This window comes from Rhamphochromis longiceps, linkage group LG7 (assembly GCF_057381845.1).
Source record: "Rhamphochromis longiceps isolate RC_006_pf linkage group LG7, R_longiceps_female_GT1.1, whole genome shotgun sequence".
Taxonomy (NCBI): Eukaryota; Metazoa; Chordata; class Actinopteri; order Cichliformes; family Cichlidae; genus Rhamphochromis; species Rhamphochromis longiceps.
The window spans coordinates 34,115,026-34,131,448 of NC_140563.1; the positions used below are offsets into that span (position 1 = coordinate 34,115,026).

At 39.8% G+C, this 16,423-nt stretch overlaps 1 protein-coding gene across 1 annotated transcript; it reads left to right on the top strand.

The window, feature by feature from the left end:
* Positions 1-1,070: 1,070 nt before the first annotated feature.
* Positions 1,071-15,741, top strand: LOC146665715 (regulator of G protein signaling 7-binding protein B-like). The gene is made up of 6 exons (XM_085413461.1): positions 1,071-1,459; positions 1,711-1,883; positions 2,631-2,761; positions 8,438-8,576; positions 8,697-8,767; positions 10,976-15,741. The coding sequence occupies exons 1-6, from the start codon at positions 1,328-1,330 to the stop codon at positions 11,065-11,067; spliced, it is 738 nt and encodes a 245-aa protein (XP_085269587.1). The 5' UTR covers positions 1,071-1,327; the 3' UTR covers positions 11,068-15,741.
* The last annotated feature ends 682 nt before the right edge of the window (positions 15,742-16,423 follow it).

The following is a 16,423-nucleotide window of genomic DNA, read 5'->3' on the forward strand; positions in this document are numbered from 1 at the left end:
TGTAATTAAATGATTAAAATTCTCTGCTGCCGCAATGTCGTTCTTTAGTAAAACCACGATATAAAGCACAAAATGTGCATTGCATAGTTGCATGCAATAATGTGGTGATGGAGAAAATCTATACATGTTCTTATACTTGATTCTAATCTAAATCAGTATCTGCTGACAAAGAAAGCCCTAAATCACCACATTAATGTTTTTCTGTCCCAGTATATTTTGCGTTTTACTGTTACGTTTGTTTTATTCATTTCAGATTTTTATCATCATCTAACTGTGAGTCTGATTGGCGCAGGCAGTACTCGGAGAGCATTTTGGTCAGAAGTCACATGACCTTGATATTTGAGCATACATGGCGCCTGCAGCAGAGAGCCTGGTTTAACAGATAAAGTTGATAACCACCATAATGATGCTGGTTATTTCACACTGGGGTCTGAGGTTGCATCAAGCTAGCTTAAAGCACAGGAAGCTGTAATCTAGCCATCAAGTGTCTGTATTTTGAAGCCTAGTTTCTTTACATACATGACATAACAGTAAAAAAGATGGATGAAGTTACATGATTCATTCATTCAAGTCATACTTTGAAGCCTTGAGATGAGCATTTATGCTGACAAGGTCTTGGTTTCTTAAAAAAAAGAAGTTACCCCATGTCTGATATTGGGGTTGTTTCCAGGACTCCTTTTTTAATAAGGTGGCACACTGGGGACTAAAGAAACGTAGCTTTGTTTTCACCTGTTTTTTTTTTGTAGTGAATATCTTCATTTAAACCAGGGATGTCAAACTTAATGTCATAGGCCACATGCAACCCACTTCGACCAGTGAAAGGGAGGTGGGCTGCTGCCACCACACAGTCCACTTCGCACACGCCCCTGACTGATATGCAGTAGGTAATGAGTTTAAAAAACGTGCATCTCGTGGATGCAAGAAAATCATATCGTTTGTCCTGTATGCACAGAAACGGTTAATTTTCAGTCGGAGGGTGACGACTTGTTTTGCCGTTGGCTCTCTCTGTATCCTCCGCACACGTGAGCGTGGGGCGGAAGACGGAGGAGCCTCCCTGTCGGCCTTCAGGAGGGGCTGAAGGTGACTCTCCGCTCGGCTGGGATGTGGAGGGAGCTGCTGGGATATCTTTTCTGATCCTGTTCTGGGGAACAGTCACGCACCGCTGCGGGAGGGGGCTTTAGGCATTAAGCAGGGGGGGGGAAAGAAAAGCCCACACCCAGCAGCGTCTGCGTGTCGTCTTCTTCTCCACAGAGGACACAGCAGCCACCAGAAAAGAGAGGGCATCGCTCGCTGCGTCTGGCTCGGCTCCGGTGGTGGGTGTGCATGCATGTGTTCTGCACCGTATGGGCGGAAAAAACGCCCAAGATCCACAGGGAGCATCTTTCCGCTCGGTAAAGCGGCGCAGACGGAGACGGATCGCCGGGAGAGTACTGAGGGGGCTGTGGACGACAGCAGGATGGTGGGTACTGAAATAAGGATCGTAGTCATGTCTGTTAATGATTAACTTGAGCTCAGCTCTGCACCAAAGGACAGATTCATGCGTGTAAATCCGACTTTTTTACGCGCAGGTGCAGCAGCATTGGCGCATAATGGATAAAAAGCGTCGCGATGAGCCGCATTAAGAGTGTGTTTGTTGTATTTGTTGCATTTGAAATCACACACAGTAATATCGTGTCCTTCCTGATCGCGTGATGGTTTGTTTTCCTTAAGACTGTGCAGGAATTCAACACCCTCGTAGCGCTGTACCGGGAGCAGGTCATCTCCGTCGGCGAGATCTCCGCCGACTGTCCTTCTCTGCGGGCTCAGATGCACCACACACGGTCCAAAGGATGCTCCATGGCCCGGGCTGCGCACCAGGACCTCGCCGTCATCTCTGTTTCGGGGTTAGACACGAGTTTGAATGATAATATTTTTTTAAGAAGAAACTGTGGCTCCCTCATTTATTGAATTTATTTTGTCTTTTTTTTAAACGTTTATGAGCTAACGTTTATTCAGGTAGAACAGGTGAGCATCACAGAGTGTATTTTAAGTTAAATCAGTAAAGCAACAATTTTGAAAAAGGAGTCAGTGATAGATTTTATCCACAGTTAGTCACACATATACACATATTTTATTTTATTAAGTGAAGGTTAAATATGCTAGATACTAGGTGTTCCCAATCAGGGATACATACAAGCGGGATACTAATCAATCAGTTATCTAAACAACTACAACTGATGAATTAGCTTTGAGCAGAAAAGGTAACAGTTAATGCAAAATAAGACTTAGAATATAGACAAAATAAATTAATTTGTGACTGTAATAGAAAAGTAATGATCAAAATAAAAGGTAGGAATAAAAGGTTGAAAAAGCACGATTAGAAAAATATTACATGCATTAAACAGTTTAATATAAACTTAACAGAAAAACGTGGCTAAATTATGAATGAAAAGTTATAGATTATTGTTGATTTGAGACCACAAAAAATGAAAAAACAAAAAACAAAAAAATGGTTTAAATACAGTAAAAATATAAGTAGAACTTATTTAGCTAAAAGTTTGTCTAGCAGTTTAATTGTTACGTATTGGTGTGGAATAACAGATGAAACTATTGACTGCGAGTGTCTGATTCTCCTCTCCTTAATGCTGCAGTCCAGAGGACGGGGAGATCCATCCCGAGATCTGTCGGCTCTTCATCCAGCTGCAGTGCTGCCTGGAGATGTTCATAACGGAGATGCTCAAGTCGATGTGCCTGCTGGGGGTGCTGCAGCTACACAGAAAAAGTACAGTTACAGTAGTGAACACACGGTGTGATGATGCTGAATTGCTGAGTAAAGATAAAAAATAAAAACCGCCTGTGGCCAGGTGTTTGAGTGTAGTATTTAAAAGCCAAGTGTAGTATTTAAAAGCTTTAAAAATCAAGTGTTACTCCCAACTGATTTCATTTTGCTTTCAGATAACAAGAATATTATTATTGTTGTTTTAACCACCTTCCAAGTGCAATATGCTGCTACCATGGATATTATGTTTTGGTTTGTTTGGGCTGTGTTTGTATAGTCGGAGTAATTGGATATATATGCCCAATAACGCACAGTACAGATGTTTGATGCAGTTTGATGAGATGCAGACTTTACAACCTGAAATCCCCAAAAGACCTGAGTGGATGTTTGTGGTTCAACTTATAAATATTTCTGACGTATATGGAGAAAAAAGTTCCGTGTTTTCCAGGCAGTTGTGCAGCATGTCTTGCATTTTGTGCTAATGGCTCAGTCACACTTGGAGTAAAAGTAGAACACTCCTTGTGACTAGTATATCACCAGGTGGTTGCTTGGTGATTGCAGTGATTATTCTTCACTTTCATCAACCAGTTGCAAGTCGTTGCAGTAACCAATTGCTTGTTCAAAGGTGACAAATTCATCTTCTGGGGGAACACATTTGTGTACAGGTCGCCTCATGGTAGCTGCTGTCTCCAACCAATCTCACTCCGATTTGTGAATGATCATCGTGTAACAGCACTTTGACCAGACCCTTTGTCACTGTGCAGTTAAGTTGCCATCCTGCAGCAACTACATCACTACTTGTACACTACAGTGAATTTCTGCACCAGATACAGTGGCTTGCAAAAGTATTCGGCCCCCTTGAACTCTCCCACATTTTGTCACATTACAGCCACAAACATGAATCAATTTTACTGGAATTCCACGTGAAAGACCAACACAAAGTGGTGTACACGTGAGAAGTGGAACGAAAATCATACATGATTCCAAACATGGTGACTCTGGACGAGCTGCAGAGATCTACAGCTCAGGTGGGGGAATCTGTCCATAGGACAACTATTAGTCGTGCACTGCACAAAGTTGGCCTTTATGGAAGAGTGGCAAGAAGAAAGCCATTGTTAACAGAAAACCATAAGAAGTCCTGTTTGCAGTTTACAACAAGCCATGTGGGGGACACAGCAAACATGTGAAAGAAGGTGCTCTGGTCAGATGAGACCAAAATGGAACTTTTTGGCCAAAATGCAAAACGCTATGTGTGGCAGAAAACTAACACTGCACATCACTCTGAACACACCATCCCCACTGTCAAATATGGTGGTGGCAGCATCATGCTCTGGGGGTGCTTCTCTTCAGCATTGACAGGGAAGCTGGTCAGAGTTGATGGGAAGATGGATGCAGCCAATTACAGGGCAATCTTGGAAGAAAACCTCTTGGAGTCTGGAAAAGACTTGAGACTGGGGCAGAGGTTCACCTTCCAGCAGGACAACGACCCTAAACATAAAGCCAGGGCAACAATGGAACGGTTTAAAACAAAACATATCCATGTGTTCGAATGGCCCAGTCAAAGTCCAGAACTAAATCCAATCGAGAATCTGTGGCAAGATCTGAAAACTGCTGTTCACAAACGCTGTCCATCTAATCTGACTGAGCTGGAGCTGTTTTGCAAAGAAGAATGGGCAAAGATTTCAGTCTCTAGATGTGCAAAGCTGGTAGAGACAAACCCTAAAATACTGGCAGCTATAATTGCAGCAAAAGGTGGTTCTACAAAGTATTGAATCAGGGGGCTGAATAATTGCGCACACCCCACTTTTCAGTTATTTATTTGTAAAACATGTTTGGAATCATGTATGATTTTCGTTCCACTTCTCACGTGTACACCACTTTGTATTGGTCTTTCATGTGGAATTCCAATAAAATTGATTCATGTTTGTGGCTGTAATGTGACAAAATGTGGAAAAATTCAAGGGGGCCGAATACTTTTGCAAGCCACTGTATGCTTTGAAGACAGCAGTCACTGCGAATGGTTGCAGACATGGTCCTCATCTTTGAAGCAAAGGCACAAGCTCAAGTTCATTGCACACTGTTAAGCTAATTTGTTTGCGCTGCAGTCTCCAACTGCTGTTTTCTATAGGGTGACTGTATCATAAGAGAAAATCAGTTTAGTTTGTTATTATTTAATGCTGAACTTAGTTGAAGAGTATATGTAGTGTTTTGATCTTACATTGCCTCCAATTTTAATCTTTCTCCAGATCAAAAATATGTCCACAAACAAATAAGTTTAGATATTACTAAGGAAACAAATTAAATTATAAACAAGCTGCAAATGCAGATTGTTTGTTTTTTTACATTGCAGCCTTTACTAATGTTACGAAATCAGTTTCACCCCGGTTCTTTTTATTCCTCGGGCATCCAGAGACTGCACCGGACTCAGTAGTCATTTTCACAAAAACCTTTTATTCATCTTTATTCATCTTCATTTAAGCATGCATCTTCTAGAACAGCGGTCCCCAACCCCCGGGCCTCGGACCGGTACCGGTCCGTGAGTCATTTGGTACCGGGCCGCGAGAGTTGAGGCTCAGGTGTGAAATGTATGGTTTTCAGGGGTTTTATCGGTTTTCAGCGTTATTTTGTTGTCGTTTTTATCGTTTACTCGGTTTTCCTGGGTCTTTTCACGTGTGTTATGAATAAATTTTCTTTTTTTCGGTACCGATACTAGTTTTATTTTGTTGTATTTATCCACGACACCTTAAAGGCCGGTCCATGAAAATATTGTCGGGCATAAACTGGTCCGTGGCGCAAAAAAGGTTGGGGACCGCTGTTCTAGAAGCAAGGCCGGTGTCCCTCTGAAAATCTTCCACTCCTTTGTTTGTTACAGTCAGCTTTATAGAAGCGACCCCATCATAAAACCCCCATGGTGTGCTGCAAACAAAAAGTTTGTGTGTGTATGCACCAGTACCTGAGTGAGTGTGCATGTAAGTGTGGGTGCGTCGTAACAGTCAAAGCACTGTGTGTGTGTGTCTCTGTATACGTGACTTCCTGGGGGTCATAAAAGTAATCTCCTCACCCAAGCTACACCAAATTCCTCTAGACAACATACAAAACACAGTTAACATATTACAAACACTGAGACTCCCACTCTGCATCCACTGGGCCATTGGCCTCTTATTGTCTTACATTTACAGATAAGCATGTGGAGAGTCTCCTGCAAACCTGCTTCTAAGTTATAACAATTATGAGTTTTTATTAAAGGTACAAGCATCAGCATCAGCAATCCCCAACTGCAGCTTCCTGTCTCCTTTTATGACAGCAGACCCCCAGTGTCAATAAATTCCTTTCCCTCTAAACAATTACACACACTCGCAAGCCTACAGCTAAGCCAAACTGAAACACAGACAAATCCTTCCCTATTCCTCTGATCTAAGCAAATAAAACATTATATTGTAATAATTATTTTCTTGTACTCACAAATCCCTCTTTTGATCTGCCCCATGGCAGATCAACAATACACTATAGTCACTTCTCCCCTGTAATATTCAACATTTTCCCAAGAACACACTGTAATAGCATAATCAACATATACTGTAGCCTGCAAACACAGTTCCCTTCACTTATAAATCCAGTAATCCTGTAGTAAAAAAACATCAACCAGTTGTGTCCTGTTATAAATCACATGATCAAATCACATGAAGAACTGTAATGCTGTAGAAAAGAGAATGCAAATGTTAGTGCTGCGCAGGTATATACACACTTTCTCACAGTGACCTCTGTGAGCAACACAAGCCCATGAATAACACAGCGCTGGTAAATCCACAAACACAGAAAGTGCCATTTAAAAGGTCAAATCGGTATGGCCCAAAGCTCATGCAACCTAGGATGTTGCTGTCATCTTTCTGCTCCTGTAAAAAGAAACACACATAGATTCATCCACCCTTTTGTCCTGTCTAGGTGGAGGTTAACCTTGAGTAGTGGTCAAGTCAGTCAAGTCTTGTGAGCTTTTGTCAGCTTTTACCAGTCAGTCAGTTTTGGGTTTTTTGTTGTTGTTTTTTTCACTCACTCATTCATTCATCCATTCTTTCTTTCTTTGCTGATAGTGGAATCAATTGTCGCATTTCGTTTCCACCCTCAGCAAAATGACGTCATTTCAAAAGAAAAAGAAGAATTTAGACTGGATTACCTCGTTGAATCCTTTTTGGGCAGGGACTCATTTTCTAATTGTCCCAAATAAGTGACTTTCTTCCGAGCCCATTGTAATTTTGGAGAAACTCACTTGCAACGGTTTTCTCGACGTGTCGTATAGAGCTTTTAATTCCCATCGTGCAGATCTGCTTAAAGAAAAGAAATTCCCAAACAAAACTCTCAAACAAAACTCCCAGTGCACTGTTCAAAAACCAAAAAAAATAAATAAAATAAAAATAACCAATCAAAATGAAAAATAAAAATACAGAAGCCCGGTCTTAGGACTTGTCTCAGAATATTCTTCCTCTATTAGGTGAAAACACACCAAATCTAAAACTTGGTGAAAAAGAAAAATACCTCAGCCAATTAAATCCCCAAAACTTTCATCAACCAACCAATGATCAGATTGAAATGATCAGTTTCTTCCTTTGTCCCCAGGTGTGTGCCATGGTAAAACCTTCCCCATACATCAGAAACAAAAAACAAAACAACATTATGTTGTAATAATTATGTTCTTGTACTCACACTAACTATCACATTATGTTCTGTTTTTCCCACTGTATAGAAGGAAAATATAAACTTCTGACACTTTTAGGATTTACAGCTTCAGAATTTGGGTTTCTCCATTATTGAACTAATTAAAATATTATTAAGTAAATTATTAAAATACAAAACTTTTATGCAGTTCATTTACATTTAGTCAGGAATTCAGATTGACCTACTGTACTGGACCCTCATCTAGGAATAATTTCTTGTGATCTGCAATTCATTTCTAGTTCACTTGGTAATGAGTTCAAACTGCATTTGTCCAAAAGTGCTGTTTTCGGCTTAAAACACATTTAAATACATATAAATATTAAAGCATTTGCTGAATACTTGTTTTGTTTGCTTATAGTTATTAAAACTAATTATGCTGAACATCAGTAGTTGATAGCTAAGGGCACAATGCAATAAAATATATCATGTGCTATTTTTATATGCACAGTTTTCCCCAGCTCACTGGGGCTTTAGGGGTGACTGCACAGGTTTTGTCCAAGTGCAGTAAATGTTCCTGTTACTTCTAAAAACTGTTTGGCTTAATGAAAAACGAATTAAAACTCTAAAAGTTCATTTACTGCAAAACTGGTGATTTTATTTTGGATCTGCCTGAAACCTCACTGTTGGCCACCTGAAATTCTTATATGCAGGAAAACTCCTGATATATTTAAATGTTATATGTAAATTGCTGTATAAACGTCACAACTTTCCCATTTGAGATTGCAGTGGAGCTGTCATTTTGTATTGAAACAGTAGGGGGAAGCAGAGTGCTGTATTCACGTTCATTACATTTTAAAAACATAATTAAAAAAATGTTAAAAGGAAGAAATAATTTTTGTCAAATGTTAAAACTAAAGTATTTAATTTTCTTGAAATCATGAATTGCATTCCAGATGTAAGTGTTTTATAGTGTGTGAGATTTCTTTGTCAATCATGCTTGAGTGCTGCTGTATTTGTGCGGTTCTGAAGGAACAGACTCGGAGCCAAGGGTGGATTTCAGGCTGGACGAGAGCTCAGATGTTCCCATCCTGGAGGACCGATCCTCTTCTCCCATCGACTTTCCTCAGGAGCAGTGGCTGGTGGGAAATGATATTGAAAACATAGAGAGGTACACACACTGCACTTGCGTTTAAATTTATATTCTGAAAATGTTTTACCAGTATAAACTCTGTTTTTGTCCAGGATTATCTAAACTACTCATAAAACACTGCTGGTTCTTTGTGTGCAGAGATATGCGAGAGATGCGAAATCTACTCAGCAAACTCAGGGAGACGATGCCCTTGCCACTGAAAAATCAAGGTATGTAATATTTGTTATAGGTAAAATATATGTAAGAGAGTTGATAAAGAAGAATGGAAATCAGAAAAGTCCTTAAAACGTTTCTCCAGAAGGCATTTGGTTTGTTTATGTGGGCAGCTGAAAATTTCAGAAGGTGGAGATTTTGGAACAGGGTCGCTTCTTATTTTGGTCGGCACCCTCTCAGTCCATGGTGATATAAAACTGGCTTCACTGTGGACAGTGACTCTGGTGTTCTAGCAAATTCCAGTTCATGATAGGTTTGAGCCTTGTTGGTTCCTGGGTTTTTTAAAAGTCATCAATGGTTAGATTTTCTAAAGCCTCCAATTAGAGTCCAGAGTAGGTGAAGAAGCCTAGTTCCCCCTCAGACCATTGGAATTACAATATAAAAAAAGTTTATTATGAATTGTGTTATTACTGGGGTCCAACATGTTGTCTACCAAAGCTTAAAAGTGAGACATCTTTGATTTTTGTGTTTGTTTGTTTGTTTGGGAAGAAAACAATCTTTGTGTTTTTACATAGCGGAAGCTAACAAATGTACATATTCAGGCTATGCACAGGCAAAGTCAGTTTTCAGCTATCTCTAGTGTGCTTGTGTCAAACTGCCATGGTTGAATGTGTCACAATGTGAGGCTGGTGAGTCTCTGTATACCTGTGTGGTGTAGGTTAAACAATTCATCTACAGCCTTATGGCGCATAAACATAACTGGCTCCTACGATATTTGCATTCCTCTTACTGTAGAAGCTAAAGGATTTAGAATTTATTCAACTATGTGTGTGTAGGCTTAAAATAAGCTTTATACCAGGAAAGAATGAGCTGTTTAGCACACTTCCTGAATTTTGCCTTTTAGATTTCATCAGCCTCTTTGTTTTTCCCCCCCGATATGTGTATATGTTGACGCTGACAGTGTTTTTCTAGGGGAGTTTTACTGAAGTTTAACCTCCAGCAGATGATGGTTTTGTAATGGCTTTGGTGGTGTTTTCAGCAAGGGTGGGTCAAATGTTCCATTGACAAACACTTTAAAGCTGCCATAATGGTTATTCAAGATGGATGTTGGTTCCTAGTTGTTTAGAAATGGTTCCAGATACCTGGGAACTTGAATGTGACATCACTCCCACCTAGCACCTACAACTGGTAGTTCCTCTGGTAACTTGCAGAATGAGAGCAAACAGGAGTTGTTTTTGGTCTTACCAAGGCAAAAGCCATTCAGGTATCACTAGCAATACAGCATAATACTTGTGGTTTTGCACTACTGCAGTAAAATCATGGATAAAGCCTGGTCAGTGCTCTCTGAATGGCTTATTTAGGGAGCCACAAATACACAACAGTGGCAGTACAGATCAAAGGTTTTCTTTTCTTGCAGGGCAACTCAGGGTTGCCGGTGTTGCTTCGACTTTCCAAGTGGGAAATGCGAGTTGGTGTTCTAGATTCAAATTCCAACTGGCAACTTGGAAATTCTGATTTCTGACTTATTCAGAAACGTAGAACAAGAGACTTTGCCAATTTGTTTAAGTCTACACTTCTCTTTCTTAGATATTCATTGAATTCGTTGGACATTCCCAATCAATACTCTCTTGACTGAGTATTGGTCAATCAAGTGAGTGCTGTCCTTTTTTATGCTGGCAAAGAGAATCTACCAGTTGTAGTTGGTCATGATCACTGACTGACTGATTGCGGTGTCCTACGACAACAGCTTCCGGACACCTATAATGCCGTGCTGAGATGCATTCCCAGGTGATTTAACCACCATTCAAACACTGACCCATGTGACCTTACCAACATGATGGGAGGGTTGGGCACCAACTCACAAATCTCCTGACAATATGCAGACATGCCCTGCCATGTCTGTGTATGTTGGAGCGACCTCCAAGGTGGCAGTCGGACTAGAGTTTGAAGTTGGAATTTTTGAGTTCCCAGTTTACTTTTTCAACTGGAATGCCACCTGTCAATTCAGATAGCCCCACCAACCCCAACATAGCAATTCAAGCTGGTGCAGTGCATGTAAACAGTAGTAAAACTGTAAAAATTGTAGTCTGTCACTGTCTTGTATTTATGATTTACCACGTGGAGAGCATTGACCAGGCAAAACCAAATCCCGTTTTTTCTTTTTTGTGATGTAACTCCCAAGTTCTGATATTTAGGAGGTGACCTCTGACGGTGGACTTTCTCTGGCTGTGATGGAAACAAGATAACATGTTTGTTTATTGCAGATGACAGCAGCTTGTTGAATCTGACTCCTCACCCACTGATAAGGCAGAGGAAGAGACGCTTCCCTGGACTCTGCTGCATGGTGTCCGGCTAAGAGTGTGACAGAAAAGGACTTTCATTTTAATTTGTTTTATTCAATAATGTATATTTATTTAGAGGCACTTTAATATTATTTAATCCCATCTTTCATTTTTTTAACCAATATCTGAAATTGTAATCTTGCAGTATCTGTTACCAGGTTCTATTTTTCCTCGTCATCTTGATATTTACTGTTTCAGACTTCTCAGCTCATGTGTTCAGGCAGCTTTGGTGCTTGAAGTTTCAGGATTGATTTTTCAAATGTATCTTATTAAGACATTTATCTTCTAAGCTCTATATACCTGAGAGCGCGTAGGCTAACTGTTGGTAATATTGCTTTGCCATTCTCAGATTCAGGTTCCATCTTGTTGGGCTTTAAATACAGAGATATTTTTCTGGTGCTATTTATGACATACAGAACCACTGGGTGATGTATTAGAGCACCAGCAGGTCAGCCCAAAACAAAGGGCCCACCGTCAGCCACACCCTGCTCCGTTTAGATTTTTTTCTAACAACCTGAAAGTGTGCACTTAAAAATAAACAGAAAGGAAATCCAGCAACAGCCACTATCAGATACTAACAAGGTAAAACACAAAGATGAAATAATGCTAGCTTCAGTTCACCAGTCTCTTCTCTGCTCACTCTGTTCCTGTTTCACCAACACCGCACAGAGCAGATGCACATGGTGAAACAGAGAGCAGAGGAGAAACCAGAAACAACATGTCCTAAATTAAGTAAATGTCATGAATAATTTTTTTTTTTATTTGGTTCATTAGAGCACTTAATACTGCACTTTGGCCAGTATTCACCTTGTGCTGCCATCAGAGTGTTGGCAAATTAATAACTTTGACCAATAGCAGTTGGTAAAGATTGTTGCATAGAATCAATTTACACTTGCTAAATAGCGTGTACGTTATTTTTCAGGTCTTAAATTATAGCATGATGTCATGCTTAAAGACTTTAAAACAGTTTCATGCTGTAAAATTATTTTTATAATTAGTGTTGTAGAATTAAAGAAGTATTTTCCTGGGGGAAAAGGACACAATTGAAAATTTAGCTATCTACTATAAGCCCAAAATTTGGAAATTGTTTTAACCCCCTTTTTATTTTTGCAATAATGTGGAAACCATTAAATGTAACACAGGATATGAACCCTTATCACCCAGATGAAAGTCCCTTAATTGACCTAGCTGGCTAAAAGTGCACTACGTCTCCTAAAAAAGACCCATGATTAGCCAAAGTCATCAATGGTTAGATTTTCTAAAGCCTTCAATTAGAGTCCAGAGTAGGTGAAGAAGCCTAGTTCCCCCTCAGACCATTGGAATTACAATATAAAGAAAGTTTATTATGAATTGTGTTATTACTGGGGTCCAACATGTTGTCTACCAAAGCTTAAAAGTGAGACATCTTTGATTTTTGTGTTTGTTTTAGGGGTGCAACGATACACAAAATTCACGGTTCGGTTCGGTTCGATACTTTGGTGTCACGGTTCGATATTTTTTCGATACAAAAAAACTCTCACATGTTTAAGCTGCGGGAGATTTCACTTGTCATGTTTGCATAGTAAGCTAACAATTAATAAGACGATGTCAGAGGAATTGGTGCACAAATTATCATCACTCACAGATCAGTGCTGTCGCTCTCTATACACAGTTCGCGCGATTGCAAAGTGAAAGCAAAAAAACAAGCGCAAATTCAAACACGATTTCAATATGTCACATATTGACAGTGGCTCACCCAATGACATAATTACCCAGCTACATTTCTGAAAGAATGCAAAAGCATTGACATATATTTTTCCTTCCTACAATAGCCCGACAGGCAGGGGAGAGATAGCCCCGGGACAACGGGCTAGCGATATTGCGAGCCCTGTATCTGATTGAGGAATCACTCATCTTTGGAAAAGAGAGTTTATTACAGAGAAATGTCTTTTTCCAAAATAAAAGCTATACTATCCGTTTCTTCTGGGCTATATTCTCAGCAGCATATTATACATATCAGGTCTCCATAAGGAGAATCCTGTGCTAACAGCTGTCTAAATGACTCGGCTAAAGTTTGTAGCATGCATGCTTGTTTTTGTCTTTGCACTAGGATGATGTCGGTGTAAATGTGCAGTCATATTCGTTGTGTTCCCACTAGTGCTTTCAGGTTAATCTCGTTGAAATAACCTTAACGCCACAACACGGCAAATCTCCGTTAACGAGCTACCCTATACAGAGGGGCTAGACGGCCAACACGTTAACGAGCTAAGTGCGCTAACACACTAGCTCCCACCCATGTAATTGAGCATTGCATGGCACATCCAACATACTGTTTTACTTTAGTCCATGACTCGCTTACCTTCAGGGTCATACGTCACATGAAAACCAAAATAATTCCAAACGCCAGATCTGAATGAGGGTGGGGAGGTCCACTTCTGTCTCGCTAGCTTGCCCTGCGCTCTTCCTTCTGACCATCCTGTCTGTGTTGAGTGCTCAGTGAATCTGCGTTCGACTACTCCGCCTAGGCTGCACTCTCGAGCCTAGGCGGAGTAGTCAAATGCAGATTCACTGAGTGCTCAACACAGACAGCATCGTCAGAAGGAAAGTTGATAAAATAAATTACAAATTTTGTATTGTTCTTTTTTTTTCTCCCCTTTGGTTTTCTTTCTTTCTCTCCCCCTCTTTCTTTCATTCTTTCCCCCTGTCCTATCCCACAGTCATGTCTGTCCCGTTTGCAACTGAAAATAAAATAAATTCATAATTATAATAAAGGTCAATCAAATGGACCAATATGATGATCCACTTAAAATAAATCCTCTTGGCATCTTTCTTGGCCTCAAGACAACAATTCTGATGGCTATAGATCCAAACGGGACACAAAAAAAAAAAAAAAAAAAAAAAAAATTGAAAAAAAAAAATTTGAAAAAAATTGTATTGTTCGATACATATGCGTACCGAACCGAAAGCACTGTATCGAACGGTTCAATATCGATACGAATATCGTTGCACCCCTAGTTTGTTTGTTTGTTTTGGGGAATTTTCTTCCCAATCTTTGTGTTTTTACATAGCGGAAGCTAACAAATGTACATATTCAGGCTATGCACAGGCAAAGTCAGTTTTCAGCTATCTCTAGTGTGCTTGTGTCAAACTGCCATGGTTGAATGTGTCACAATGTGAGGCTGGTGAGTCTCTGTATACCTGTGTGGTGTAGGTTAAACAATTCATCTACAGCCTTATGGCGCATAAACATAACTGGCTCCTACGATATTTGCATTCCTCTTACTGTAGAAGCTAAAGGATTTAGAATTTATTCAACTATGTGTGTGTAGGCTTAAAATAAGCTTTATACCAGGAAAGAATGAGCTGTTTAGCACACTTCCTGAATTTTGCCTTTTAGATTTCATCAGCCTCTTTGTTTTTCCCCCCCGATATGTGTATATGTTGACGCTGACAGTGTTTTTCTAGGGGAGTTTTACTGAAGTTTAACCTCCAGCAGATGATGGTTTTGTAATGGCTTTGGTGGTGTTTTCAGCAAGGGTGGGTCAAATGTTCCATTGACAAACACTTTAAAGCTGCCATAACGGTTACTCAAGACCCCTGGAAGATGAATACTAACCATTTTCCTGACTTTACCACTGTTTTCAGTTTTACAGTTCCATTAATATCAAGAAAAGTCCAAATCAAACATATTAAAATGTACAAACTATTTAAATAGGAAGGATGCAACAAGAAATGTAATGTCTGGAAGTGTGTCCAGGGGATAAAGCCAGTTGATGTCCATGAACGTTTCTGTAGTCCCATTCTCTGGCAAAGTCACTATTACCCTATAGTAACACTGTCACATTAGAATAAAGTGTTACTCTAGTTTTAAGAAAATCCATCCATCTATTTTCCAACACTTATCTGTGTTTGGGGCACGTGAGCAGCGGTCTAAGAAGAGATGCTCAGACTTCCGTCCCCCCAGCTACTTCCTTCAGCTTTTCTGAGGGGACACAGATTCATTCCCAAGCTGGAAGAGACATCTCTCCAGCATGTTGTCAGTATTGCCCTGGGCATAGGGTAGGGACATAAATCAGCTAGGAAATAAACAGCTTTGCTTTCAAAGTAAAGAAATGCATCATAAAATAAAAAATTAAAAGTAAATCATTTTGTCATTTTGCCCTTCATCCTAGTAAAACAACAAGAGTACTGAATCCAGTTTTGTGTAAGAATGATGTCTTTTAATATCTTGAAAAAATATCAAACTTCCTTTCATAATATTATAGTTATAGTTATTTTCCTAGCTGTTGCACTAAACTAAGCTAAGCTGTCAAGGATGTATTTCATTGAGTAATCTGGGATGTTATGCACACTGAAGCCTCTAGGGGACACTAGCATTATCAGTCTAAAAGAATAGTTTTGACGGGAAGAAAATATTAAAAAAGCCGCACACACAAACACGCAGACAAAATCCATATGAAGCATTCTACCAGAGCCATTTTCCTCGCTGAATGTAACGGTCACCTGTGTTGTAAATTAGTGTTTGTGCTATTTATTACTTTAATGTAACATTGGTGGTGTTTCAATTGAGGAATGCGACGTTTTATTTTTGTCAGGCATGTGTTTGACTTGTGTGTAGTTACCGTGTCCTGCAATGTAGAGAAACACAGCTAAACTTATGTACAGCCAATAGGACATTTTATAATATTAATAAAGTTTTATATACAAGATGTTTTTTGTTTAATTTCTAACCTAAAATGTTTTAATACTTTGGGCAGCAGACCAATTTGCTTTCTTTCTATGAATGAAACGATGAGGTGGTAAGTATGACTCCGTGTTCTTAGATTACCTACAAAGCTGAAATCCAGATGTGCTTAGCTTAGTTTGACATAAAGAAACTTGCTAATGCAAGAAAATCCATGTGTCTAGATGATTAAACATAATTGGAGCTCAAATGCTCGTCAGTGAGCCAATTATCAATTTTTTATCAATTTACTACACCAGTAAAAATCTCCTTCTGAACCACCTCCAACAGTGCGAGAGAACAGGGTAAATGGTCTTCAGCCAGGAGCCACCTCTCCCTGCTGGTTCACTCCCTACCGTTCATTTCCTGGACTAAGATCATTGTCCCACAACTTATCATTCCTCTGGAGCCAGAGCCAAAAGCTCCCCTGCTCTGCCTCCTACATAATACCTTGGATAGCTCTTCTCCTACTCTTGCCACCCATGACTCCAAGAGATTTCAGGAAATTCTATGTGGATCTTCCAATGAAACGTCTCTATCCATCTTCCAATGGGAAGATCAATGCTCTCCACTCTGCTTGTTAGCTTGCTGCCAGGAGCTCTTTTCTCTCAAAAGCTGCCTCTTACAGAAACTCAGCTGTACTACGGACCAGAGCATGATGTCTGGAT

Excerpts from the sequence above, each read along its gene's own strand:
- LOC146665715 (XM_085413461.1), top strand. The coding sequence starts at position 1,328 with ATGTGTTCTGCACCGTATGGGCGGAAAAAACGCCCAAGATCCACAGGG. Across the intron at positions 1,460-1,710 it reads CTGTGGACGACAGCAGGATG|ACTGTGCAGGAATTCAACAC; the intron begins GTGGGTACTGAA and ends GTTTTCCTTAAG. Across the intron at positions 2,762-8,437 it reads GCTGCAGCTACACAGAAAAA|GAACAGACTCGGAGCCAAGG; the intron begins GTACAGTTACAG and ends GCGGTTCTGAAG.